At 50.3% G+C, this 23,592-nt stretch overlaps 11 protein-coding genes across 11 annotated transcripts in view; 3 read left to right on the forward strand and 8 right to left on the reverse strand.

Annotated features, from left to right (window-relative positions):
- Nucleotides 1-69: 69 nt before the first annotated feature.
- F5Z01DRAFT_493788 (uncharacterized protein) lies at nucleotides 70-1,575 on the forward strand. The gene has a single exon (XM_046260211.1). The coding sequence runs from the start codon at nucleotides 220-222 to the stop codon at nucleotides 1,333-1,335; it is 1,116 nt and encodes a 371-aa protein (XP_046113492.1). The 5' UTR covers nucleotides 70-219; the 3' UTR covers nucleotides 1,336-1,575.
- Nucleotides 1,576-3,813: 2,238 nt separating this feature from the next.
- On the forward strand, nucleotides 3,814-6,979 carry F5Z01DRAFT_732096 (acyl transferase/acyl hydrolase/lysophospholipase; the record flags this gene model as incomplete). The annotated part of the gene is made up of 6 exons (XM_046266715.1): nucleotides 3,814-4,846; nucleotides 4,890-5,453; nucleotides 5,500-5,877; nucleotides 5,932-5,980; nucleotides 6,033-6,059; nucleotides 6,112-6,979. The coding sequence occupies exons 1-6, from the start codon at nucleotides 3,823-3,825 to the stop codon at nucleotides 6,977-6,979; spliced, it is 2,910 nt and encodes a 969-aa protein (XP_046113493.1). The 5' UTR covers nucleotides 3,814-3,822.
- A 1,522-nt stretch (nucleotides 6,980-8,501) lies between these two features.
- F5Z01DRAFT_668885 (uncharacterized protein) lies at nucleotides 8,502-9,958 on the reverse strand. Its single transcript, XM_046264377.1, has 2 exons — nucleotides 9,574-9,958; nucleotides 8,502-9,525 (listed from the first exon to the last, which is right to left on the reverse strand). The coding sequence occupies exons 1-2, from the start codon at nucleotides 9,772-9,774 to the stop codon at nucleotides 8,629-8,631; spliced, it is 1,098 nt and encodes a 365-aa protein (XP_046113494.1). The 5' UTR covers nucleotides 9,775-9,958; the 3' UTR covers nucleotides 8,502-8,628.
- A 1,194-nt stretch (nucleotides 9,959-11,152) lies between these two features.
- On the reverse strand, nucleotides 11,153-11,332 carry F5Z01DRAFT_603791 (WD40-repeat-containing domain protein; the record flags this gene model as incomplete). Its single annotated transcript, XM_046260761.1, has 1 exon — nucleotides 11,153-11,332. A coding segment is annotated over one exon (180 nt), but the record flags the coding sequence as incomplete, so codon positions are not given.
- A 241-nt stretch (nucleotides 11,333-11,573) lies between these two features.
- F5Z01DRAFT_631456 (uncharacterized protein) lies at nucleotides 11,574-11,744 on the reverse strand (the record flags this gene model as incomplete). Its single annotated transcript, XM_046261790.1, has 1 exon — nucleotides 11,574-11,744. A coding segment is annotated over one exon (171 nt), but the record flags the coding sequence as incomplete, so codon positions are not given.
- A 1,068-nt stretch (nucleotides 11,745-12,812) lies between these two features.
- F5Z01DRAFT_697713 (uncharacterized protein) lies at nucleotides 12,813-13,441 on the reverse strand (the record flags this gene model as incomplete). The annotated part of the gene is made up of 1 exon (XM_046266331.1): nucleotides 12,813-13,441. One exon carries the CDS (start codon nucleotides 13,439-13,441, stop codon nucleotides 13,058-13,060), a length of 384 nt encoding a protein of 127 aa, XP_046113497.1. The 3' UTR covers nucleotides 12,813-13,057.
- Nucleotides 13,442-13,450: 9 nt separating this feature from the next.
- F5Z01DRAFT_668886 (uncharacterized protein) lies at nucleotides 13,451-15,196 on the reverse strand. Its single transcript, XM_046264378.1, has one exon. It carries the CDS (start codon nucleotides 14,987-14,989, stop codon nucleotides 13,502-13,504), a length of 1,488 nt encoding a protein of 495 aa, XP_046113498.1. The 5' UTR covers nucleotides 14,990-15,196; the 3' UTR covers nucleotides 13,451-13,501.
- Nucleotides 15,197-15,828: 632 nt separating this feature from the next.
- On the reverse strand, nucleotides 15,829-17,491 carry F5Z01DRAFT_754380 (uncharacterized protein; the record flags this gene model as incomplete). The annotated part of the gene is made up of 3 exons (XM_046267107.1): nucleotides 15,829-17,016; nucleotides 17,073-17,137; nucleotides 17,177-17,491. 3 exons carry the CDS (start codon nucleotides 17,489-17,491, stop codon nucleotides 16,023-16,025), a joined length of 1,374 nt encoding a protein of 457 aa, XP_046113499.1. The 3' UTR covers nucleotides 15,829-16,022.
- A 1,347-nt stretch (nucleotides 17,492-18,838) lies between these two features.
- Nucleotides 18,839-19,054, forward strand: F5Z01DRAFT_631444 (uncharacterized protein; the record flags this gene model as incomplete). The annotated part of the gene is made up of 1 exon (XM_046261787.1): nucleotides 18,839-19,054. A coding segment is annotated over one exon (216 nt), but the record flags the coding sequence as incomplete, so codon positions are not given.
- Nucleotides 19,055-21,260: 2,206 nt separating this feature from the next.
- On the reverse strand, nucleotides 21,261-22,660 carry F5Z01DRAFT_668890 (uncharacterized protein). The gene is made up of 4 exons (XM_046264379.1): nucleotides 22,626-22,660; nucleotides 22,531-22,578; nucleotides 22,378-22,479; nucleotides 21,261-22,330 (listed from the first exon to the last, which is right to left on the reverse strand). The coding sequence occupies exons 1-4, from the start codon at nucleotides 22,641-22,643 to the stop codon at nucleotides 21,410-21,412; spliced, it is 1,089 nt and encodes a 362-aa protein (XP_046113501.1). The 5' UTR covers nucleotides 22,644-22,660; the 3' UTR covers nucleotides 21,261-21,409.
- A 292-nt stretch (nucleotides 22,661-22,952) lies between these two features.
- The window catches only part of F5Z01DRAFT_493875 (uncharacterized protein), a 1,336-nt gene continuing 696 nt past the window's right edge, over nucleotides 22,953-23,592 (reverse strand). The window contains exon 2 of the mRNA XM_046260212.1: nucleotides 22,953-23,592. Coding sequence (XP_046113502.1) covers nucleotides 23,253-23,592 — 340 coding nt within the window. The 3' untranslated portion in view covers nucleotides 22,953-23,252.

The following is a 23,592-nucleotide window of genomic DNA, read 5'->3' on the forward strand; positions in this document are numbered from 1 at the left end:
GTTGCGTATGTGATATTTACGGCGCATGTGGCAAGCGGTCGTAGGCTTCTGCTCATATACCGGACGACTTGACGGCCACCACCGAGAGTGGCTTTCTTTTGGCTATGGTAGTCAGTCCTATACTCATGACGACTCGGGCCTGGACAACAACCGCACGACGACCTCACGACAACCCCGTCCGCCACCACCGAGTCGGCAGGTGCGAGGATCCTCCGCAACATGTCCGACACAGACACACAGGACGTGCGCAGCTTTCTGGAAACCACTGTCTCCTTCATTTTGCTCGCGCAAGAAAGGTACGGTCCGTACCACAGCGCCGCAAATTCACTCACGGCCATCCTCAACGATAGCCTTACGGCTCTTCGCCTCTTGGAACAAGGATGTGCAGTTGGCGACGGGGCCGCCTTTGCCAACCATACCCCCTCCATGTCTGACCAACTGCAGTATCAAGCTGAGCATTCCGGCTCGCTGTCGCAGTATCCGTCCACGAACCTCACGGCCCTGGTGTTCCCTGACGTGGTCCGTGGCCAGGATGATGGTTATCGATTGATGCTGCCGAGCCCCCCATCTTCGCTTCGGTATGTCGAGGATGGTAGTCTGGCGGAGACAGGTGATGGAACGGTCACACATCAAGTGTCCCATGACCGGGAGATGGATCGCCAACATGGGCCGGAGCCGACGCTAGCGGCCGACCATCTTGAGCCGTATTCGCCCACGGACCTCTCCGACCTGGTGCTCACTAACGTGGTCCGCGACCAGTACAATAGGCGCCAATTGGCGCAGGAGGTGGGTTACCAAAATGAGACAGGGGCGACGTTGGGCACCGAGCTGGCAGAGCGTGCCTCGGACATCAATCCCCACAATGTGGAGGCAGCAAATCCGACCGTGCAACTCGGGGACGCCTCTGACACGAGTACAGGTTGCACCTCGGGCCGTAAGGATGAACAGCAGGAAATATGCACACGTAGTAGCACGCCTGCACGAAGACGACCCAGGATCTACTTCCCAGTGGAGTTGGTTTGCATCGACGACGAATTTGGCGTGTGTCACACGAGACTTGGGTCTTCCCGGAAATGGATAAGTAAGCGCTCGGGACAACACGTCATCTTCACAAAAGGCGTTCCCGAGTCTTCCTCCGTGCTTTTGCGCTTCGCGGAGAGCGGAGAGCGGTTTGAGTTGCGATACTATGACAACCTCTACAAATGGAAGTGGAGAGGCGAATTCCACGGAGAGTGGTTCTCATTGGAACGTAGGAGTCTGGATAGGGTAGTCTCTCAATCCCCGCAACAGCGCCCGCTGCAGCTACGATGCGTGCTACTTCAGAAAATCAGATAGAATATTTAAGAAGCCCTCCAGCTGAGCAAGACGACATCAGGGCTAATGTCGGAATCTCCACCAGCTCCGCACGTGCTTGGAACAACACCTATGCGATCTAACGAACTTGAAGACATGACTGATACTGTAGTGCCTCTGCGTCAGGGAGAGAGGTTAGCTTCAGCCCATAGCAATAGCTATTAACTATCGGGTGCTTATTGTTTCCACTTTCTAGTCAATATAGATGAGTCACAGACTACCTTAAATAAACCATAGACATAGTATAAGGTAAACAATCCGACTATGCACTCAATTCAAGATACGATGTAACGGCAACGTCTAACCGTTGCGCATGGGCAAAAGTTTAGGCATTGGTCGAATGACGAGGAATCAATACAGGCGTAACAGCTGCGAATAGGTGTTTACGGGGACCAAACCGTAACACAAGACTAGTGCAAAATCATCGTTTCCACCTGCAGGTTAAAGGCTCGCTATCGGGCGTAAACCACATGCGAGTGAACCACCCAAGCGGGCGGGACACCTTCACCACCCATCGCGTGCATTATATTCCTCGCCAATCATCACCACACTTTGAACAGTGAACAAACTTGCAAAAGAATTCAAGGTGACATTAGCCCTCAAAGCGATCGGAGAGACGCGTCGTTGAGTTTCGGACACGCTGCAAATGTATATAATGTGTCTCGCACGACGACCTATCGCCGACTGCGAGGTCTTATGGCTAGAGCAGAAACCAGGCCTAACTCGATGATTTTGCCGATTTTCGAAGTGAGAGGGGATATTGAGTATATGCTCGATCTATCGTCGCGATCATTTCCTCCTTGACTGCCCGGTGTTGAAGACATGGCCAGGCAATCAATACGCGTACGCGACGCGCCACCCGTTCGGGCGTCCCTTGACCACGCATTCAGAGGAAACTGACGGTTGATCTACACCTCAAGCCAAGCTCCCTCTAATAGACCGGCGGCTATCAAAGTAGTTGAAAGCTGCATCTCATGGGCGCCGGTAGTATTCATCGGCATCAATACACCGAACCATTTCAAAAGGAGCGGGCTGTTCGGTCAGTGGATTCTCGAAGATGCCAATCACATGTAGAACGGATGGAGCCCCAGAGCCATGGAATGTCCACTGCGGGGGCGGGGATGTTGAACACACCCGCACAGTATCAACATGGACGTTAAGACGATGTGTGATATGGAGGGCACTGCTCTCTATATCCCCAGGCGATGGGGCTCCGGGAGGCCGAGGCGTTGCAACCGAGTGAGGTGATTTGGAGCTAGAAGGGGAGAATAAAAGCGGAAGCAAGCTGCTCTGTGACCCTATGCAGGTAGAGACGACTAGGTTCCTACGAGCTGCCGCCGGTGCTGTTCAAGTGTCAACGTGCTCGCAATGATCAATGCAGTTGCTTCGACATTCGGCTCCTCTCTAGGTATGGCGACTCTGCGTCTGATAGCGAGCCTCGCCTGCACGATCTGCCCGGTTGGTCGCGGCAGTTTATGGCCGGAGGTTGCACGTTATTGCGATGCGCCTCAGACCAGAGCAGTAGAGATGAGATACATGCCGGTCCATGCGCGCGCACGTTGGTTACCATCATCGGGTATTCAATCGCAATCTTGCAGACAGCCATAAATTAAGCGCAAGCACGAGCTAGATTGCAACATTGTACTTATCAATTTTTTCCCGCGCTATAAAACGAGTTGGCCAGAGTATTGGCGTACTCGTCGAAGGGAGTTGTTTTACTTCTCGACCTTAAGAACACGCTCTTAAAAGGCGGTGCCCCATGTAGCTTGGCCTTCTACTACCCCACGAGGTCATCGTGTTAGACCACGAGCCAGTTAATGAGTCCGAAATAGCTTTAATCGTCGAATAGATAGCACGCCTGGGTAGGCTACTCGTACTACTAGTGGGATCCAGGATAGCTACCCTTACTATCGGGTTCTAGCGAGCTTGGATAGGTCTCCAACCTATAGAAGCGATATTTATTGTGTAAGGCTAGACAAGAGGATGCTCTAAGCATGGATAGTCAAGTATGGTACTGGTCGTTGTCCCCCCGAGCTTTTGACACACGAGAAAATTGCAGGGGGTCGCTCTCCATTGCCAACGTCGCTGCACTTACACAATCCTACAACGCCGAGGCTAGGCTGGTAATCGCGGGTCCGATGGGTTCATTGTGCAAGATGATGTCCATTCACAACCCAAACATCAAATTGGGGGCGATTCTGTGCTTGTCTTCTTGTCAATCCTGGATACAAAAGTCACGTTGATCTAATTTGAGTCGCAGGCGAGGAGCCTAGTTAGGATTCCCCTGCACCGAACAGAATCTCTCGAGACCCCCCTTGCACCGTTAACGCCGCTGTCTAGCTAACCCGGCCAACTTGGTCTACTCTTTAGCTGCCAATTACAGCCGTCAGGAGGCGTTGTAGTACCAAAGGAACATATATTACACGAGACGTACGCTCCCGACACAAGACGTACGGCTGAGCGACAACAATGAGGCCGTGCAAGCACACCAAATGGTTGAGCGTCTGGAAAGATGGTGCAAACATCGGTCTTGAAGTGAGTAACAGACCTCGACGTATGTTGGAGGGAGTTGCCAGCGTGGACAGCGCGTCTGGAGGAGTTTTGTTCATGGTTGGAAATGCTGGCAAGCGCCACGCTTTGAAGTCACTGGAACAGCCCTATAGGCAACGATCAACTCTCCAGGGAGAGGAGGTGCACCTTCGCACCTTTGATCTTAGGTACCCCAGTGGTGGTCCTGTCGTCGTTGTTGACGCTGAAGTACCGTCCGACTTCCGACCATTGCCCCCTCGCGGCAGTGAGCGCTGTCACAAAGTACGCAGTCACCGGCTCGAAACTGGCCCGGGGCTGGATGGAATTGGCCGGTCGCTACGCGATATACAGAGAAGGGTCATACTACCGCTGGCAGACGTCGTGTGCATATTTGTTGATGATCTTGGTGGTATGAGGCGGTCCTTGCAGCTTGTGGAAGCTTGGCTGGTGCCCGATGGGTCCAGGAGAGCCACGCTGCCTCATTTACTCCTTATCATCGGGCAAAATCGCGAGCGTGGAGCCAGCAGTATGCTCCAAGATTTCATAATCTCGAAACGAGCGGAAATCGAAGAGAGATTCAAAAACGTCTCGACCGTGCACACTGGCTGCAGGGCGCGGAGACGGCGGCGTGGCAGGCATCATCGCACTGCCGGGCCGGTCTTGGATGCCATCTTGCGTGCTATCGACGCCAGACGTAGCGCCCGTAGGAGGTCACGTCATAATTTTGCCGTTCGACACGTTGCTGAGCTTCTATCTATGGCGATATCCCAATATTTGGCGAGCCCCCGCGAGACTCTCGACTTTATCCATCTATGCCGGGATGGTTGGGGCGTGGCTGCAGATCTCCCGGAACACATTTTCAACTTTCTCTGTCAATTTCAGAAACCAGGCAGCGTCAGGCGCATAGCAATTCCAACCGTCGCTTCTTCGTTGATATTAGACCACTATGCACCTGGAATGCACCGTGAGTCATCAGCATAAATGTTGAGTATGCCTAATCTTCATAGTGTACGATGCCGCCGAGGTTTTTGAGGCCTTGTACGCCGCGAAGTGTTTCGCGGCAGCCGATCGACTGTCGCGTGAGACGAAAACGAAAATCCCCCCAAGAGAGATTGTGAGACTTATAAGGAATGAAATGATAACCCAGTTCTCCCAATTGTTGGCAATAGGCACGGCCGCACAGTGGCATAGGAAGCATCTGATGCGCTTCCGAGCCCTTCACGATATCTGCATGGTTGACACGTGTCTGAGCTGCCTTCGTCGAAGACCTCAACATCGCATGCCATGCGGGCATCTATTCTGTCAGGTATGCTTGAAAATCTTTCATAGGAAAGAAAGCGAGCAGTCGTGGACCCTCCGCCCGGATTCATGTCACGTCTGCGGTTTGGGATGCGCCGGCCTCGCCGTCAGACTAATACCAGACACCGCGCGAGCTCGTGTTCTGAGCATCGACGGAGGAGGCGTGAGAGGTATAGCCCCACTCAATTTCCTGAAAGCAATACAGGAAGAGATTGGCATAGAGGACCATAACATAGGCGATGACTTCGACGTCGTGTTAGGGACAAGCTCAGGTGCGTTACTGGTCGAGTTTCAGGCTCAGTTACTTACCGTACATAGGCGGGCTGAGTGCAATTTGCTTGGGACTTTTCGGTTGGTCTATCGATAGATGTTTGGCTGCCTTCCGTGACTTCGCGGCGCGAGCATTTGAATGCGAGCAGCCCAAAGCACTGCGCTGTTTGGCCAAGTGCCCGTTTCTGACGCCTCTCGCTCGTCTCTTGACCATTCTGATCGCAGTGCTAGCTGACAGCAAGTACTCAGGCGCACAATTAGAGCAGCTTCTCCAGCAAATCTGCGGCGCGGGAAGGACCATGCTAGATCGCTGTCCGCGCGAAGAGTCATGTCCGTTCGTTGGTGTGACACTGACCGCTACATATGATGGCCGCGCCGTTATTTGTACCAGCTACAATTGCATCGGTACTCGTTCCAGCAGCAGCGGCAAGAGCATATGGACCCAGGGCTCCGATTGACGAAAGGCTGACAAGATGATAGGCATACTACCAAGCTACGACGGGAGAAGGTTCATCTCGCTTTGGGAAATGTGCGTCACTTTGGCCAGCGACACGCTCGATGTTTGGGCTAACACTACGTAGAGCTCGATGCGCGACGGCAGCTCCTTAGTATGTTGAATTGACGCTTTCCCGTACAACATGGCTAACGAGCACATTGAAGTTACTTTCCCCCGAAGAGGCTCGGGCAGCTTGGAAATTTCCAGGACGGCGGCCTAGCGTTCAACAACCCGGCCTCCTTGGCTGTTCAGGAGGCGATAGCAGTCAATCCAGATGCCGGAGAGCCAGATCTAGTGCTTTCGCTAGGCACGGGTCTCAAAGCACCATCGAATCCTCAGGGGAAGACTCACTGGCTCCACAACACGTTCCCCTTTCGCATCTCCCAGGCTCTGTGGAATCTCGGTAGTTCTACTTTTGCTTGGGCACAGCTTCTAGAAAACAGGGGATCCAGTCGCACAGATTACCACAGAATTGACATCCACACACAAGGCAAGGAGACTAGATTGGATGAGGTGAACCGGATGCAAGCATTTGGCGACATGGCATACAAATCGGTGAAAGGTTCCAAGCAAGTTCGAACCATAGCTAGTCGTCTGCGTGCGGAGTTTTTCATATTTCAATTGGATCCTTTATCACCCCCTACTTATTTCAACGGCGCCTACAACTGCGTAGGCTACGTTACTTGTCGTCTTGGGGGCGGGGACGAGAAGGTTCAGGCCCTCATGAGACAGCTTGTTGCCAAGTCCTCCACCTTCCGGTTGAGACAGCAGTCAGTAGACTGCTCGAGTCACCGTATCGACGGGACATTTACTCACAAGATGGAATTTCGAGTAGCCAGCATGCAGGAAAGCTTTCATGTGGTGCTGTCCGTGGGCAATGACGTGGATTGCGATATCAGTGGGTCGCCGTTTACCCTAGACTGGCTCGTTCAGCGACAAAAAATCGGGAGATGCTTCGGCGTTGAGGATCACAGGAAGCGCCCAGTGCCCCCAGGGATCGATGGACGAATTTCAAAGCGCCGTAGGCTCTAATAGATGGAGCTCTGCACGGTTTGTGAAAGATATCTGCGGCCACAGTGGGCGCATTCAAATAATGGCTCTCAAAAGATAGCGGCGAGGCCACACGCTGGTCAACAGAACAATACCACACGTGACGTGAAATAATCACTTTCTATCTTCAGCACGATAACGATGTAAACTAAGAACGGCCCCTAGGCACTTGACGTGAACCGAACGCTCTCCACTTTGACATCCTGGCGTGTTTCTACACGAAGTCTGTTCCACCTACCCGCTGGCTATGTCATTACCAACCTTCGCTTCTTCGTTTCTAGGTAAGCTAGGATTCGGGAATATTTGGGCGCTTGATGCCGTCATAGTAGGACTCCAAAAGCATATGCATTACTTAGCGTGTGATGTCAGGCTACATGCGCCGAGAAAGCGCGTCGATCCTCAAAAGAGACCTTGACAGGCCGCTGACGGTGACCTTTTTCGCCATTTGCAGTGCCATAAGCTGCCTGCATCCTCTATTAATATCTTTGAGTTGTCTCGCGCTGGCTTAAGCGATGGCGGCTCCACAGTAGTGATCTTGGTAGCCTGCCGGCTCTTAGGGCCTGCCGCACGGACGAACGGGAAACTGCAGGTTAATTCAGGCTACATTGCCCACTGAAGGATTGCGATCACAAGATCCAAGGGTCCATGGCGTCTCTATAGGACCGGGGAAGCGGATGGCGGATGACGAAGACTTCAGTTCCTTTGGGTAGCGTAGAAGTCTATCAAATGGGGCGTAAATTCGGGTAGGTCACGGATTGAACCGGCGACCTGGAGACATAATAGAACTTGCTGCTGTCCGGTGCGGACATCAAACTTAGCTCTTTCAGGACCAAAACAGACACACTTAACACTATTCCGGCTAATTAAGTTTGGAATCGCGTTTCAGGCCACAACCTCGCGAGGGGCCCATATCACTTAACAAGGTCCGCTATTCCTATCAACCGAACCCAAATCCTCAACATCGGGTCCAAAGGGATGGAAATGCCACTGCCGCACGAACGGTGAGCTTGCGAAACCCCAAGCAATCACAATGAGTCACGGTGTATTGGTTCTAACGGAAGGGTCGCACATGCTACTAAAAGCTTGGCAAAGCGTATGTACTCCATCATCTATCCGGGCCGATGGGGGAGGTGTTGAAGAGCTTGTGCACACCGCATCAAGGGCACCCGCCTGCAGGGTTCGCTCAGTTGAAAGGTCATGGCAACGAAGTGACCAACAGGCCGAACAATGGAAGATTTGGTTGATGAAAGTAAAGCTCACTGAGACTGCCCTATGGATTGCTATCGCATTGCGATCTGCTATTACTAGAAACATAGTGAGAGAACCGGGGAATGCCACTTCGTGCACGTCTTTCAAAAAATTTGCGAGGCAATACAGTAGAGATAACCAGCCGCAGGAATTATTGTACATAGAAGGAAAAGTAGGCCTTTTGAGGCCTTTTGAGGCCTTTCTCGAGTACAATAGAGGTAATGGACGGAGTGAGAACGTGACAGAGGAGATCATTGTATTCCTTATCTGTAGAACTATCATTTATTATTATTTCGTACTTTAACGACCACGTAATGCAACAAACCCTAAATTCTCGCTTGGAGATTCAGGGTGGGCCGGCGGGAGCAGGTGGCGTCTACAATTTAGCGCCTGCCTTGACACCAATTGTCGAACTCCCTGATTTCTTTATTTCGTTGCAAGAGGTACCCTAGAAACCTTTTGAAACGGCGATTCCTTTCCAGCTTGCTCTGATTTGAAGAGAATGTAGCACCGGAGCCCGTGAGATTGGGGGGATTCTTGTCGTTCCTGTGTAGATAGGAGTTTACCAATGCTCTCAATAGTCGTATCTTTTGTTGGCGCTTGCGTGGGACTGAAAGCAAGTCGGTGTTGGCAGCAAATGAGAGTGGCTGAAGCGATGGCCAAGTCCCTTCGAATGGAGCACACTGGGAGGCTGCTCCTTGGGATTGCTGGAAATCGTGTTCTTCCCATCCTGCCATACTCTTGTTGCCCTGGGGAATCATGGCAGCTGGCGCTGCGGCAGGGTTTGCTGATGTCGTATGTATCGTGTCATTTACCGGTAAAACGAAGTCATCGTCGAAGTCAAAGCTCAAGTCCATGCCATCTTGCAGCCACTGCGTATCGAGCTGAACTTCCTGTGCAAGCGGTCCGAGCACTCCGTTGCCATCGGAGTGGGTTGTGTCTCCCTCAGCGTCTTCATCACATGCTGTGGAGTGGACCTCGTCCTGACTTGAGTGCCCATTCCTGATAGCACGTCCGTCCGTCGGTGCGTGGTTCTTATCTTGCAACGATTCAGGTACGCCCTGCCTTCCCTGCCTCGCTAATGGTCGAGCATTAGATGGAGGACTGGAAGTGACACTCCACACCCCGTCGTTTTCGCCGCCTGTCTCACGCTCGGTCCGGTCGCCGGCATCTCTACCTTGCCTAGGACTTGCCGGTCTTTGCTTCTGTCTTGATGAGCGACGTGGTTGTCTTCGGTGCCCCAGCATAGACTTCGACTGCTTTGACATAATGTCCCTAGCCTCTGTTGTGTCAGCTAGAGGTCACTAATATCGCCTATACGGACGTACACAGGCGTTCAAATCCGGCAGTGTCTCGCCTTCTGGTAAGTGTACCACTCCGTCGAGAGCTTCGCGGACGAGATTATAGTAGATCAAGACAGTGAAGATGTTGCAGTCTTGGCCGAGCCTCAATGTCCGGGGTTTAGCAGTATTCGCTCGTTTGCGAAGTAAGTTCTTCCGCCTGGTAATGATATTGTTTTGCGGCGACATCCTATCCCACGGACGCAAACGAAATACCACGGCCAGGACGGCACAAGCTGGAGGCAGATAACACGGGACTGATATTGGAAAGCACCCGCAGGCACTGAAGGAGAGACTGTCGGGAACGGAAACGCCCAGCCATTATTGGATGGCATTGACAGAGGCACCTGCATGTGCTGCACACTGCTTACGGACTCCGCTACAGTGGTCATAGAAAGTTGCTGGTATGGGGTTTCCCTTATCTAGCACCCAACCATTCGTAGTTATTGCGGACCGCGAGGCCCACTTTTGGACTCTGTGGTTGCTTCAAGGGGCAGCTTGGAAATGGGCGTAAACTAATATTGAACACTACATGCCAGACCACTGGGATGTCAAAACCGGACACCAAAATTAGATGCCAAAATCGGACGCCAACGGACCCACAGCGGAGCATATCACGAAGTGGCACCACGGAACGCCAGCCCGAAACGCCCAACCCCCGCTTTAAAGCTAACATGAGTGGGAGCTTTACGGATACCATGGTGTTATGACCCAGGGTAACCTGCACGTTGCACGTGACCAGCTGGCATCCCACTGTTCGCGACCAACCATAATTAACTCTGTTGCGCTCGAACTGAGCCCTCACGAGCAGGAACACTTATACAGCAAGAACCCGAATCTGATCCTGCCAAGCCAAACAAAATCTCAAATGAGCTCTGTCCGAGCTCATTAGAGCACCATCAGTATATAGGAAGCCACGCTTCACCATAGTCAGTCTTTACTCAGCTCTCCAGCTATCAATACAGTTGTCAACGCCTAGATTACTCTACGCACTCGACTGTGACCCGAACAACCGCTCAACTGCAGACATCCTAGCTTTGTGTACGGTGATGCTCAGAAATGGCTTCCCCTTCTCTCTCTCTCTTTCACTCCGGGAGCTTGGTGTGGGGCTCCAAGGTACACCAAACTACATAGGGCTACTTGCAGGATCGAATCTGCGGTCAAAAGCGGCGGGACGCCGGTACACCCCGAAACGAATATCCAGTCCAGTGGTGACAATGAAGTACTTATGAGTACTCATCGGTAGGCAGGGACGTCCTTAGACCCTCAAAATTCAAAAGACAGCAAAAATAGAGAGGAAGATCCGTATATATATTTCCACGGACTTCTAGAGGCTACCCGGTATCCAAGCGAATAAACACGTCCCGACGTGCATCCAACATCTAACGTGGAACCCATCACAGCAGGCAAACCTCGATAAGCCGGCGGTAGCCACATTAGATTGGATGAATCCCGGACGACCCAAGCCGATCCCTTGCAAATTGGCACCATGACCCGGCTTTAACAGCATTAGTGACTTGTTAAGCTTGAATAAAACCGCATCTATGTGAAGCGTAGAGCTAGTTCTGCTGAATAAAAGATCTCGTATCGATCTACCGACCTCGAGTGTCGCCGTGCAGGCGCCCGTCCTCGGATCCCACATCTTGACAATTCGATCGTTGGAGCCGGACGCGAGCCGCTGCGAGTGGGGCGAGAAGGCCACGGACCTGATCCAGTCGCTGTGGCCCTCGAGAGTCGCCAAACAAGCATTCCAGTCTATATCCACCTCTAGTAGTAGAGACAATCAGCTAGGGAAATAGTCGCTAAATGTATTCCGAACGACACTCTTCTGTGCACATATAATAGCTGAGAGATAAATCTATAGCGGCTGTTAATCAATAGCGGATCGATGGCTGAGAATAAGACGCTGCGTATTATGAAGAATTGCCGATATATTGTTTCCGAGCTCTATCTCTTTACGTTCTTAGTGCCATAAGTACTAAATAGGACTAGAAACTTGTATACAAATAACCTAGTAGATCGCTTATTATACTAACGCTCTCCGAGATACGGCCAATGATACTAAGCGCTTTAAGCCATTGGAGGAGATAGCGAGTCAGAAAACGATCAACGTTACCTCCATACCGAATCAGACACTTACTATCTTTCCAGTAAAGTACCTAGTATTAGCAAGCATATTGCACCTCAGATGGCAAGCAGGTATCATGATGGCTAGGCAATATTTGCCCGAGCTGCCCCTAGCTCTCGCAAATTATAAATATCCTGTTCGAGGACGTTCGGCGTGGATAAGAGCTAAAGACACTTCGTCTCTAGATCCTAGAGTTTCCCGCTCGTTAATCTAGAATAGATATATATTTTCTTCTCTGCCTTTCTCTAGGTTGATTAGAAACTCGCGAAGGATAGATATAGCAGTCGCATAGGACTATATCGGTCCGATAGAACGCTTAGAATAGAGTGGAGGAGATTAAATTAATCCTCGACAATATTTAAGGGCGTTCCTATTAGCCATATAAGGGAAGCTTCGAAAGTGGATTCGCTAGAAGCATAGTAGAGCCGACAACGTGCTTGAAGTTCCTAATTATCTCCTGACTTATGGTCTCGGTGAGGCCCGACTAGAGTCGATCTACTATGGCAAAGTATGCCGTATTTAAGTTAGATCCTTGACTTCCTGCCTAGTAAAGGATCCTCTGGAGTTAACCCTGCGGTCTCCTAAGCCTCCTATCTCGCAAAAAACGGTAAATAGTAGCGGCCAAGATGAATAGAGGAATACCCATATCGACAAGCTTCTAAACATCCGTACTAGGCCGGTCCGAAAGTACTTATTGATTAGTCTCTATAGACTAATTATAAGCTTGCCGAATTTCCGCGATATTATGCTATTATAATATAACAATATCGTGTTTAATTATTAATTAAGTTATCTCCTGGAGAACAATCGCTTCGTACTTGCCGTTAATGTCTTTGAAGTCTAGCTAGATAGGTAGCTCTAGCCTGCTCGTGACGAGGAACTATAGCCTAATAGAAGCGGATCCCTATAGCTAAGAAAGCAAGTAAATAATAAGTTTGATATTATCGAGGTTATCGTATTTAAAAAATCTATTAAAGACGAAGACTATTATTAATATAATCTATTAAAGACGAAGACTATTATTATTAATTGCAAAGGCTTATTAACTATATATATCGGGTTAAGATCGAGATTTTCGAACTAGTCCTTAAGAGGTTATGGTGAATACTAGGATTAGACTCGGTCTCTTTACGAACATAGAGAACCATAGACGGCAGTCGACGGATAAGTTGAGTTACGATTGAGGGGAGAAAGAGAACGGTACGACCACGGTCACGTTCGCCTTATCTAAAGAAAAAGCTAGCGTTAAGCGCAGTTTCGCTAGGACGAACTCTTGATGAATGGTAGCAAGCGACGATCTTAAGTTATTAGTAGTATATCAAGGGCAACGTGGGATACGCACGCTTAATAGACACGTAGGTCAAAAGAGATTGCCGATCTGCACTGCCCAAGCTTCTCGGTAATAGCGTCCACCTCTTCCTTCTTCAGTGGCCAGACCAGTCGCTTCAACGTCGGTGCGGGTTCAAGTCTTTCTGCCAGGTCCTTTAGCTGTATCTGACGATCATCCAGTGTTCGGCGGATGTTCTGCGAAGAGTCGATCTTCTCGCCATTCGGATCTTGAAGGAGTTGGTTGATGTCGCGAAGCGTGGTACCCGCCGGGACCCATCCCGTCGATACATTTTCGCCTTGCAAGACTTTTGCTTCGAGACAACCACTTTGTGCGCACTGTCTGGGTAAGACTTTTAAGCTCGTCCTTACAGCTAGCGATGGTATCGGCGCAGCAATCATGCCCTGAAATTAAGGATGGAATCGTTCTTCATTCTACGAAGGGTCTAGATATATTTATTTTCAATTGGACAAGGCCCTTCCATCCACCACCTGACGAGTATCGTACTTCCTCAGCGTCCTGTCCAATGCCTCATCGTCCGCCTGGTCAAGCAGCCAAATGTCCCCCCGGTATGGTCTCCCTGGTGTAGAATCCTTATACTCCTCGATAATGTCACAGACTTGCTTCGTAATGGCTCGGCATGGTTGCTCCTCCTCTGGCGTGTCCCAATGCTGCTCAAAGCGAGCAAGCGCATGTCCTAGAGGCATCGCGCAATCCTTCTCTCGCATCTTTCCGCCCCCAAGTATGACCAATGCTGACATTCGCTCCCTGCACGGGCTGCCCTGGGCTGACTCAAATGCGGCGTACAGGCAAAGAAACATGGACTCGCAATGCGTCTTTACCCACTGGGAAACACATGCTTGATATGACCGTCCCATTTCTCTCGCACACCACTTCGTTTGCCAGAATTCATGGGGGTTGTTGTGCAGCTTGTGAGGAGTCATGTCACGGAGCTCATCTGGGTTGTCGATGAGAGACTGAGTGGCTGGAAGCATTCGAAAATCGAGGACGGATCCCTGTTGCCATTGCCCGTTGAAGATCAATGATGCAGCCTCTGGACCTAGGTCTCCGACAATGCGGGCTCTTGTGTCCCCGATGGACAGGAGGCTGACCACGTTAAATGAGCAAGTAGGAAACGCCTGGCCTGGCTCATAGTAGAACCTGAACGATACCGATATGTCCTTTGGCAGTGCCATGGCTCGGCTGAACGTGCACTTCGGGACCAAAATACCTTGTAGCTGTTTCCTACTGATGGATGCAAAACACCACGTAACCTGTGCTGGTTCTTGCTCCAACCGGAGCCGCACCTTGGTGACGATCCCTATGCCGGCGGCAGCGCCCCCGCGCATTGTATGTAGAACATCAGGGTGGTTGTTCTCGTCCACCTCCATAATAGTGCCGTCCCACAGGACGATTCGGCCCCCGATGACGGCCTGGCAGCCTAGGCCGTACAGCCGTGTCAACAAGATATCCCATCCTGCCGTGAGGAAATGCCCTCCTACCCCCACGCCGAAGCAATCGCCGTGGGGTACCACTCGCTGGGACTCGTGGAGCACATGTATTGTCTGCCCGAGAACACAGCCAGGTTCCACATCCAAGATATCTGATTGTATCTTGCGCTTGTCCATCAACGACAGATCAATCATGATATCGTTGCAAGTTGCGCCATTGAAATAGCCGTGGCCTCCACTTTTGACTGAGACTTCGACTTGCTCGTACAACTTGAGCCTCTTCAGAGTCCGCAGAATGATCTGGACCTCTCGTTCGTCTTTCGGGGAAATGGTCATCGTAGGGATGACAGCTGCTCGATCATGCATCAAAGCCCCGTCAGGACATTCGGAACCATCACTCAGGCAGACCCGTATTCCCTGCTCTTGTAGTTGGTCTTGTAACTCGGCGAACTCGTGGGCTTCCATGCGTCCGGGTTCAGAGTCTGCGACGGAGCTCATCGTGCGGACTGAGGCGATGCTTGGGGATTGCTGGAAAAAGGGGAGCTAGGCAGGTTGCCTACTAGTAAAGAAGACTTCGATTTGATTATGAAGATAGTAACCTTGATGTTCGATCATTGTACCGGGAGCATCGTAGTTTAAGTACACCAAAAGCTGGCACACAGGCTCATATGCGGTGGATAGGCTTGATATGGAGGCGAATCACAAAACTATTTCAGCTGCCAATTTCGACTTTTGTTGACCATTGGATGACTGGGAAAGGATGGCAAGTCCTTTAGAGGCAATTTATGCAGGAAATTGGTGGCTTTTGGACAGAGAAATGACTTGATGGTTCACGATACGAATAGCGCCAGAATCAGACTACGGGCACGATGCGAGCAGTGAGTCGACGACAAATGCGAAAAATGGAGCTCGCGCTCCTTCGCCCGTACTGGCACCACGATATGTGACAGAGCTAGTAGTAACTCATTCCATGCTCCGATAGTCCTCCCGGTCTATGCTAAACTCTCCGAAGGCTTAGCATCTACCAAATATGCAATGAGCCACGCTCTGCATCGTTGCCTGCAAAATGTCTCAAATAGCATGCCTAAATAATATTGCAATGGGTAGGGGTTTGCCTGACACCAGAGAATAGTAGTTAGCGCGCTGGACTCTACCGTCTTTTCTACTTTGGTTGACGGTCCTTCTAGACACGCGATTAGCTGACGGACAAGGGGCTCAAACGCCGAAACCCGACCTGCTCACCAACCTAGTTTGAGAATTGTCCCTCATCTGCATGGGCAGACCGTGGGGTAACAAACTTTTGAGGTACCAAGTGGCAACATGGACGGGACGCCTTTGCAGTCTTGATTGCCACGAAGCTAGCGTTGAAAGTTGAGATTCAGGGTTGCAATACCTTTTGGGTCGATACCTTGTTCGAATCAATGACCTCTTCTTAGCACGCCAACTTCGGAGAGGCCTGGTATCCATACGCCAGAAAGCAATCCATAGCCGGCGATGTGGCAAACATCACGTGAAGAAACCTCTGACTGTTTCATATTAAAGATTGATCAAGAGGAGTGTATTCGGGCCGTGACTTGGACCCGCAACCTGGGCTAGGCTCGTCCGTTCTGACTGTCCGAGTCTTCGTGGCCGCGTCTCTCTTCATCAACTTCTCCCGCAGTCGCTTTCCCGCTTCGGTCTTGATGTCAGACTGGTTTTCGATCCAGCTCATCACAATGTTCCGCTTGGTCTTCCTCAATTCTTTCAGCTGCATATTTAGAACCTTATTTGCACACTGAAACTCCGCCTCCATGTGTCTCACTTCCATCTCCACCTCTTCGAAGATATCTTTCATTCGCTTCAAGCGACTAGAGTCCTTGGTAGCTTCGAGAAAGGCAACAGCTGATTCCAAGAGAAGCTTTATTCCACGGGCTGTCGTTCTCGTCCTGTAGACCACTGTGTCCCGGATTGCGCCTAAGTCCCTGACAACCTCGGGTGTGAGTGAGAACGCTAGTTGTGGCTCTAAGATCGCCCTCCAACACCTGTCAGTGATAATGCTGAGCCATCGAGGGAGCTCGAGAGAAGATCCGCACTCCCAATTATTTTCCATGGTCAAGCCCGGAAGGTTTCGGCCAACAAATTCAAAACAAGCCTGCTCGAGGATATCTTGAGCCGTCGTCATCACCAGATGCTGTGTTATCAGAGGAAAATAGCAAGGGTCATCGTTGGGATTTTGTCCCGTGCACGTCGATCCCGTTGAGCAGCTGGAGTGATGCGACTCATCTATCGACGTAGGTGACGGCGCAGCGGAACGTTGATGGCGCTCTGACAGGAAAGTGAGGGACGTGTCAGATGCGACACGCTTCATACAAGCCCTAAGGCCGTCTGTTTCGTAGTGCGAGCTGCAAACAATGCCGCCCCCGTCTTCCGATCCAGAAGATGTGCCAAACTGTGGTCGTTCTTTTTGGCACTGAGTCCTGTGCTTCAGGAACTCTACGGGGGATCTCGTGCGCGTTTCTCGGCTATGCATCATGGGGACCTCTTGCCTGGAACAGCAAAGCTGTCATGCCAGAACATGAGGGTCACCGATCCTCTTCTATACTTGACATGGTTGGACACTTTGTCGTGCGCGACGAGGAGTCCCACACTTGATTCCGTCTTCGGCCGCTAGATGAGTATACATAACAAGTGGGAAATTTGAGTCACATGTAGGGTTGAGCGGGGCATCTTGCGCCTCCAACGCGGTCCAGTGAGTATGTCTATAAATCGGGCCCAGATGTGGATGTCAAAGTCAAGCCTCTCGCCCTTGATGACTTCAGCAGTCGCAGTGGAGACCCCATCCCGTTGGACAGTTGATGGGGCTTGATTGGCTACCTTTGGCTTCATGGGCTGAGGAGGCCTTTTCACAGCCTGAGTGTGGCCATTTGCACATGTGCCACCGTACGCCACCTCGCTCGTGGGTTCACGGACGCATGAGATCAGCTCCTTCATGGACCGCCCGTTCAACTGAACAGAACACATCAATGGCCAATATTGGCTGTAATTATGTGGTGTATCGTCAGAGTACGTGCATGTAATCGAATCCTGTGATTGAGGCAATTTCGTTGCTCATACAGACAATCATGTGACTGTGCACTGGGCCTGACCCAGTCGGGTTCGGCGTTCGCTCCTAGGCCTGCCAACGAGCCCGTCAAGTGTTGCGTGCAGCAGCAGGTGAGGTGCATTCCCTTCGAACATGGAAGACGTACTGTAAGAGTGTTGTTGGCGCTATCACCGCAGCCCCACCCGGCCAGTAGATATCAGCATCACTAAATTTTGAGGGGTGTGCTACTAGATGGTCTGTGAGGGCTTCGATGCATTGCCCAATTAGATTGATTCTAGCTTCAATACATTTGAGTCAAGTTCATCTTCGCACCTATCATAGGGCTGGCGACGCAATTGACAGATGTCAGGTTCATAGGTCCCAATCGACATACAAACGAAGAGGTCATAAGCAAGTATGTACACCATACTAACACCGTCTTTTATACATACGGTAATATAACTCACTACCTCCTCGCGATATAACCAAAATCCCGTAGTTATGGAGAGCTTGAGTTTCTCCTGTCGCTGATAGCTTAGTTATGTTAGAAATAGCTAGAGGATCTAGTTACGTTTGAATGACTAGGAGTTGGCCTGACGCGCGAGCCTATCGCTCGGCTAAACTGCGGTAGATTTATGACTACCGTGGAAACTAACTCGTCCGAACAATCCTACCTTCGCGATTATTAACATAACAGCCAATTACGACGCCCACGTCATCGTCACGCTGTCGGCGCCATTCATCCTAACGAAATCCATTGCCACAACGTCTGCTATCTGTTCGCCTTTCTGATGCCCGTACGGTCGCTACTCGAGCCCCCTCCTAATACTAACACCGGCGAACCCGGTTGTATCGACTTCCGGCATCCTGCGTATCCTAACAGCGAAGCGGCGCTGCTGCGCTTCGCTATAATCGATGGTGATCATGGGATGGTGTCGACTTTAAGGTCGCGCTGGTTATATATGGGATTATCACAGGCAATACCTAGTACTGTTGGCACGTCGCGGAGATAGATACCCGGGGGGCGTGGGGGGTTATGTAAAAGTCGACCGGTCTACGACCGATGTTCTAAGGCAACGGACGTATTACTATAAATAAAGACCAGACTATAGGTCACTTCCATTGCCTTTCTCGCCTTTGCTATGATAGGGAAACTAATATTATTCGCAATAGACAAGTACCCTGCTATACCTTGGTTCGATTACAAGCGGTTCCCACATAGGAACCTTCATTTCGCCTAGAGAAATATCAATATACCATAAGCAAGCCGTTCGAAGCTTAAGAGGAAGATTTCTGCGCAAGACCGAGATACGATATATCGCATCTTAACACACGCAAGCGCTCTCGAGGTGGCACATTTCGTGCCCGTGGCGGACGAGAAGTGGTTCGCATCTAATAAGATGGACCAGTATGTTATTAACCTTATGACCTTTACCCCTGCTGATTCATTATGTCTAGGTATATCAAATCTAGGTCTAAAATACAGCTTACAGAAGACCTAATTAATTACTCTCCGGCGTTACCTCCATTACCTCTTCGATACCCGCCGCCTTATATTCGTTCCGAAACGAGACGCAGTGTTACGGTTCTACCAGTCCCTGGCGGCTGGGTATAAGACCCAGCCCGGTTCACCTAGGCACGTGACGCGTGCCCGCGAGGACGCACAGACCTCGCAGGGTCTTCACAGGAAAGGGGGACCGTAAATTCCCTCTTCCTTCTCTTTTCTTACCTTATCGTTAGATAGACTCAATCTGAGCTACCAAGTTGTTCCAACAGGGCTTAGCCCACAACACGCAGCTAGGCAAGAATAGAGCCTAGCTTTCCACGTTTCTCCCTAGATGCTAGCTTAAGTAACCTCGTGGCGAATTATAGAAATTAAGAATATCATAAATAATTAGGTAGGGTAAGTAAGGGAGCGCTTTTAGAGGAGAAAAAGAAAGATAATTAATTACCTTGTAAAGAAAGAGGCCGAAGTCTTTTTAGCAGTAATAAGTATATTGACTAGCTGTTATGCTATAGTTCTAACTAGATATATTAATTATACGTAATTTCATTTAGGGCGGGCTTTATCTAGGAGGGGGCTATCGGGATCTGGGGGAAGGTGTTACGACCCGACATGCGACCGCATGCGCCGCTATGCGGCCCGCACGTGACATGACTTGGGACCCATCGTTTTCTCACCAATCACTTAGGATCATCTACAAAACACATGATCCGGATCATCGCGCTCATTTCGTGAGCCTCATGATCCACGAGTGTCATCTGCCACGAACAATGATCCTCTTAGTATATAGGAAGCCTAGCTTCACCATAGTCAGTCTCTACCCAGCTCTTCAGCTATCAATACAATTGTCTACGCAAGATCTACTATCTCGCACATAGACTGTGACCCGACCGCTCAAGTCAACGACATCCTAGTGTACTCAGTTCATAAACCGACCTCAGATCTACCTACCCTGTAGCTAGTCTGACCCAAACGTCACAGAAGGTAAGGATCACGCAGGATGCGGGGTGAATACGTCGGGATGCGGAGGAACGTAGGGAAACCCTAGGACTACACACGAAATAACGAGATCCGGGAAGAAGTTATCGGAGTCCGGGGGAACGAGGTAGGACTCGGGCCGAAAAGTAAGGATCTAGATCGAATATAGCAGAATCCGGGGGGGAAACTGTCGGGATCGGGAGGGAACGTAGTCGGGATCCGGGCGGGGGGATATAGCCGGGATCCTGCGTGCATTGAGGGGGGCGGGGGAGGTATGGAGGCGCGCTAAGCCCGATCAGGAGCTGTAGCGGGGCCGCCGGGGCCGCCGACTAACTATGACGCGCCGCGCCCGATTCCGCCCGCCTCCGCCGCACCATTTGCGCCAGGCGATGAACTCCAGTCTAATAGACAAAACTAGGCAATTAGGGGGAGATTATAGGTATACAGACCCAAGATATAAGGCGAGTCGCTTCGAAAGAGCCTAGATATACTGCATATTAGTAAAGAGCCCCGTTCAGTAAAGAACCCCGTTCTACACGAGGGCATAGCCACGGGTAGATTGAGGTTAAGCAGAGCGGGTATTTTGGGTTGTTACGACGCGACATGCGACCGCATGCGCCTCTCACGTGTACCCCATCTTTTCCTCCAATCACTACGGTCGTGGTACAAAGGGCGACTGTGGCCGGTATGCGACTACACGATTCATTTCATAACCACTATATAGGAAGCCCAGCTTCACCATAGTCAATTTCTGCCTAGCTCCTTAGCTTTCAACACAATTATTTACGCACAGATTACTATCTACTGCACCAGACTGTGACCAGACCGCTCAAGTCCAACAACACCCTAGTGTACTCAGTTCATCAACCGACTTCTCTTCTACCTACCCGGTAGCTAGTCTGGACCGGAACATCACATATATAGACGAGCAAACGACTTGATTCGAAAGTGCCTGAGGGATAGTGAAGAACTCAACTATAGGCATTTATCGTTGCATTCTAGGGCATCTAATGCTAGGTCAAAAACAATGTTATAGCACTTCATTCTTGTATCAGTGCTTGCGTAGGCCTTCCGGGTACCGAAGCTTTTCTAGTAGATAAGCGATCAGTAGGCGGTCGCCAGTTTGTCGTCAGTTGCATCGGCGGTCCACGCCTAAAGCCCGTATCAAAGCAATAAGACCCAAAATACTTCAGGCTTCTCCATTCGACACCGCGGACCGTTAGAAATGTCGCAAGAGCAGCGTTAATATTACACTATCTAAAACATCCTCGGTAAGGAGCACTCAATTTAAACTACTGGCGAGGTAGACACCCAAACCTTGTCTCAGAAATCCATGAAACTCGTTAGAAATAGAAATAGAAATAAGCTCAGCCTCTCACGACGTTTCGGGCAACGTGGCCTTGGCCTGCAGATCGAGTCTTTCCATAATTTTGAGCAATAGAGCCTCGATATTGTTTGATGCAATACTAGTTGTCGTGAGCTCTTGTGGCTTGGGCGGTTGCACACTAGGCTTGGTATAACTATCCAACATCTCCTGTGTCTTCTTCCTTTCGTAGTTCTCGTAGGGTTCTCGTATGTCTGCCACTTTACCCCGCATCCACAGGGCTGGATGGTCGAACTCTGGATAGTCTATACCAAAGGCTTTGTAGAATGCCTTATCTTGCCAGTACTTGACGATGTAAATATGTGTATCGATACCCCAGTTGGAGGTTCCCATTTCTCTTTGAAACTCAAGAGCTTTCTCTAAACTTCCGAGACTAGCTAGGGTCTTGGTCTGATCTGCCGTAGGCCTAGCCTTCGATTCTATTTTCGCAGCTGTATCGTTGTACTTCGTTGTTTCGGTTTGGTCAAGAGGTTCCCTACAAACCTTTCGCAATGCAGAACGGGAAACCCAGTTTTTATATGTCCGATTCCCGTCATCCCATTGCGCTAGGACTAGTACAACTTGGTGTCTAGAAGCGCCACAAGTGTAAGGCGACACGAACTTCAGTGAGCTCAGAGGGTCGGGATTTCCATTGAATGCCATACTAGTGGCAACAGCCAAGATTTTGACATTCTTCGGGTCTATTGGCAATTTTCTGTTCTCTTCGAGAGCAAGCCACTCTGTAGTACCTTCTGACTTGGGTGAACGCTGGAGTCCAAAGGTCTGCGGCATTCCATCAGGGCCGACCTGAAGAAGTACTGTACGTCTGGAAGATAAATAAAGCAATCGCTTGGTCGGCCATCCTTCTGAAGGATTAAGGGCAGGTGTCTCTTGTCGGACACCCGAGAAGTCTCTGGGAATTTCCTCGGTCTCCTGGAGGCGTTGTGAGTTACGTATCGGTCGGACATTTGGAAACTTACGCCTCTCTTTGATCTGCCTTGGGACGAGTCGGACTCTGTGGACGACTCTCCTCCGTCCTCAGCATCTGAAAGACTGTAATCGCTTACCGGCGTAGAGCTTGTCTATGTGCTAAAGTCAGCCTTAGAATTCGAATAAAGCATGATTCCACCGACCGCTGGATTCATATCAGTGACCTCTTTGTCCTCCTCTTTGATCGGTTTCTACACTACAGTTAGTTAATGGTAAGAATTTGCACTAAGTTATATACCTTTTTCGCCGGAGCCATTTTGTTCTGGTGGTGGTAGTAAAAGCAGTATTCGTGGGTGAATAACCACGTTTATATGTAGCCAGCCTAGCACAAGGGGGCTTTCGTTCCGATGGTCAAACCGCTGCTAGTTTGAGCCCACATAGATCGGCCACTAATGGCGGGTGTTCCTGAGTTGTGGAAAACACGACACAGCTAATCAAGAATCACCACACAGTACAAGCCGTTATTGGAAGGGCATCCAGGGCTAACAATCTTTGATAGTCTGCCGTGAAGCCCCATTCCATGGCTGACCGGCATTGCGGTTTGGATGGCCTGTATAAATTGTCACTACGCTAAACTTGATAAGGCTTTCTTTGCCGCCCTCAATCACATGGTGCTAACTTGATATTGGACCAGGCGGAAAATAGACAACAGAAATTCACAATCTAAAGAAACCTGGCGTTAAGCGTTGGCTTTGGCGCTATTTATTTTCTCAAGGCCAATAGGTACCGCGGCAATTAACTTTTGAAGATGAAGATTATAAAGCCATACGGTGACCCAGGTCATCATGGATCATAATCATCAAATTCGATGGCGCCACAAACTATCAAACAAACGCCTCCCCAAACCTTGCTAACTGGAGCGCACTCAGATACGGGTGTTCTCAGTGACAGAGACGGAACGGACGATGGAAAAAGCAAGAAAAAGAGAACATCCGAAAAGGGTGATACCAAGGAAGGATTCAGTATCAACAAAGTGCTCGGTACCAAGAAAAAGGTCGACACCAAGGAAAAGGCCGATACCAATGAAGAAGTCGATGCCAAGGAAGAGGTCGACACCGAGAAAAAGGCCGATACCAAGGAAGAAGTCGATACCAAGGAAGAAGTCGATGCCAAGGAAGAAGTCGATGCCAAGGAAGAAGTCGATGCCAAGGAAGAAGTCGATGCCAAGGAAGAAGTCGATGCCAAGGAAGAAGTCGATGCCAAGG

The sequence above is a fragment of the Emericellopsis atlantica genome, assembly GCF_019669845.1.
Source record: "Emericellopsis atlantica unplaced genomic scaffold F5Z01scaffold_60, whole genome shotgun sequence".
NCBI classification, from domain to species: Eukaryota; Fungi; Ascomycota; class Sordariomycetes; order Hypocreales; family Bionectriaceae; genus Emericellopsis; species Emericellopsis atlantica.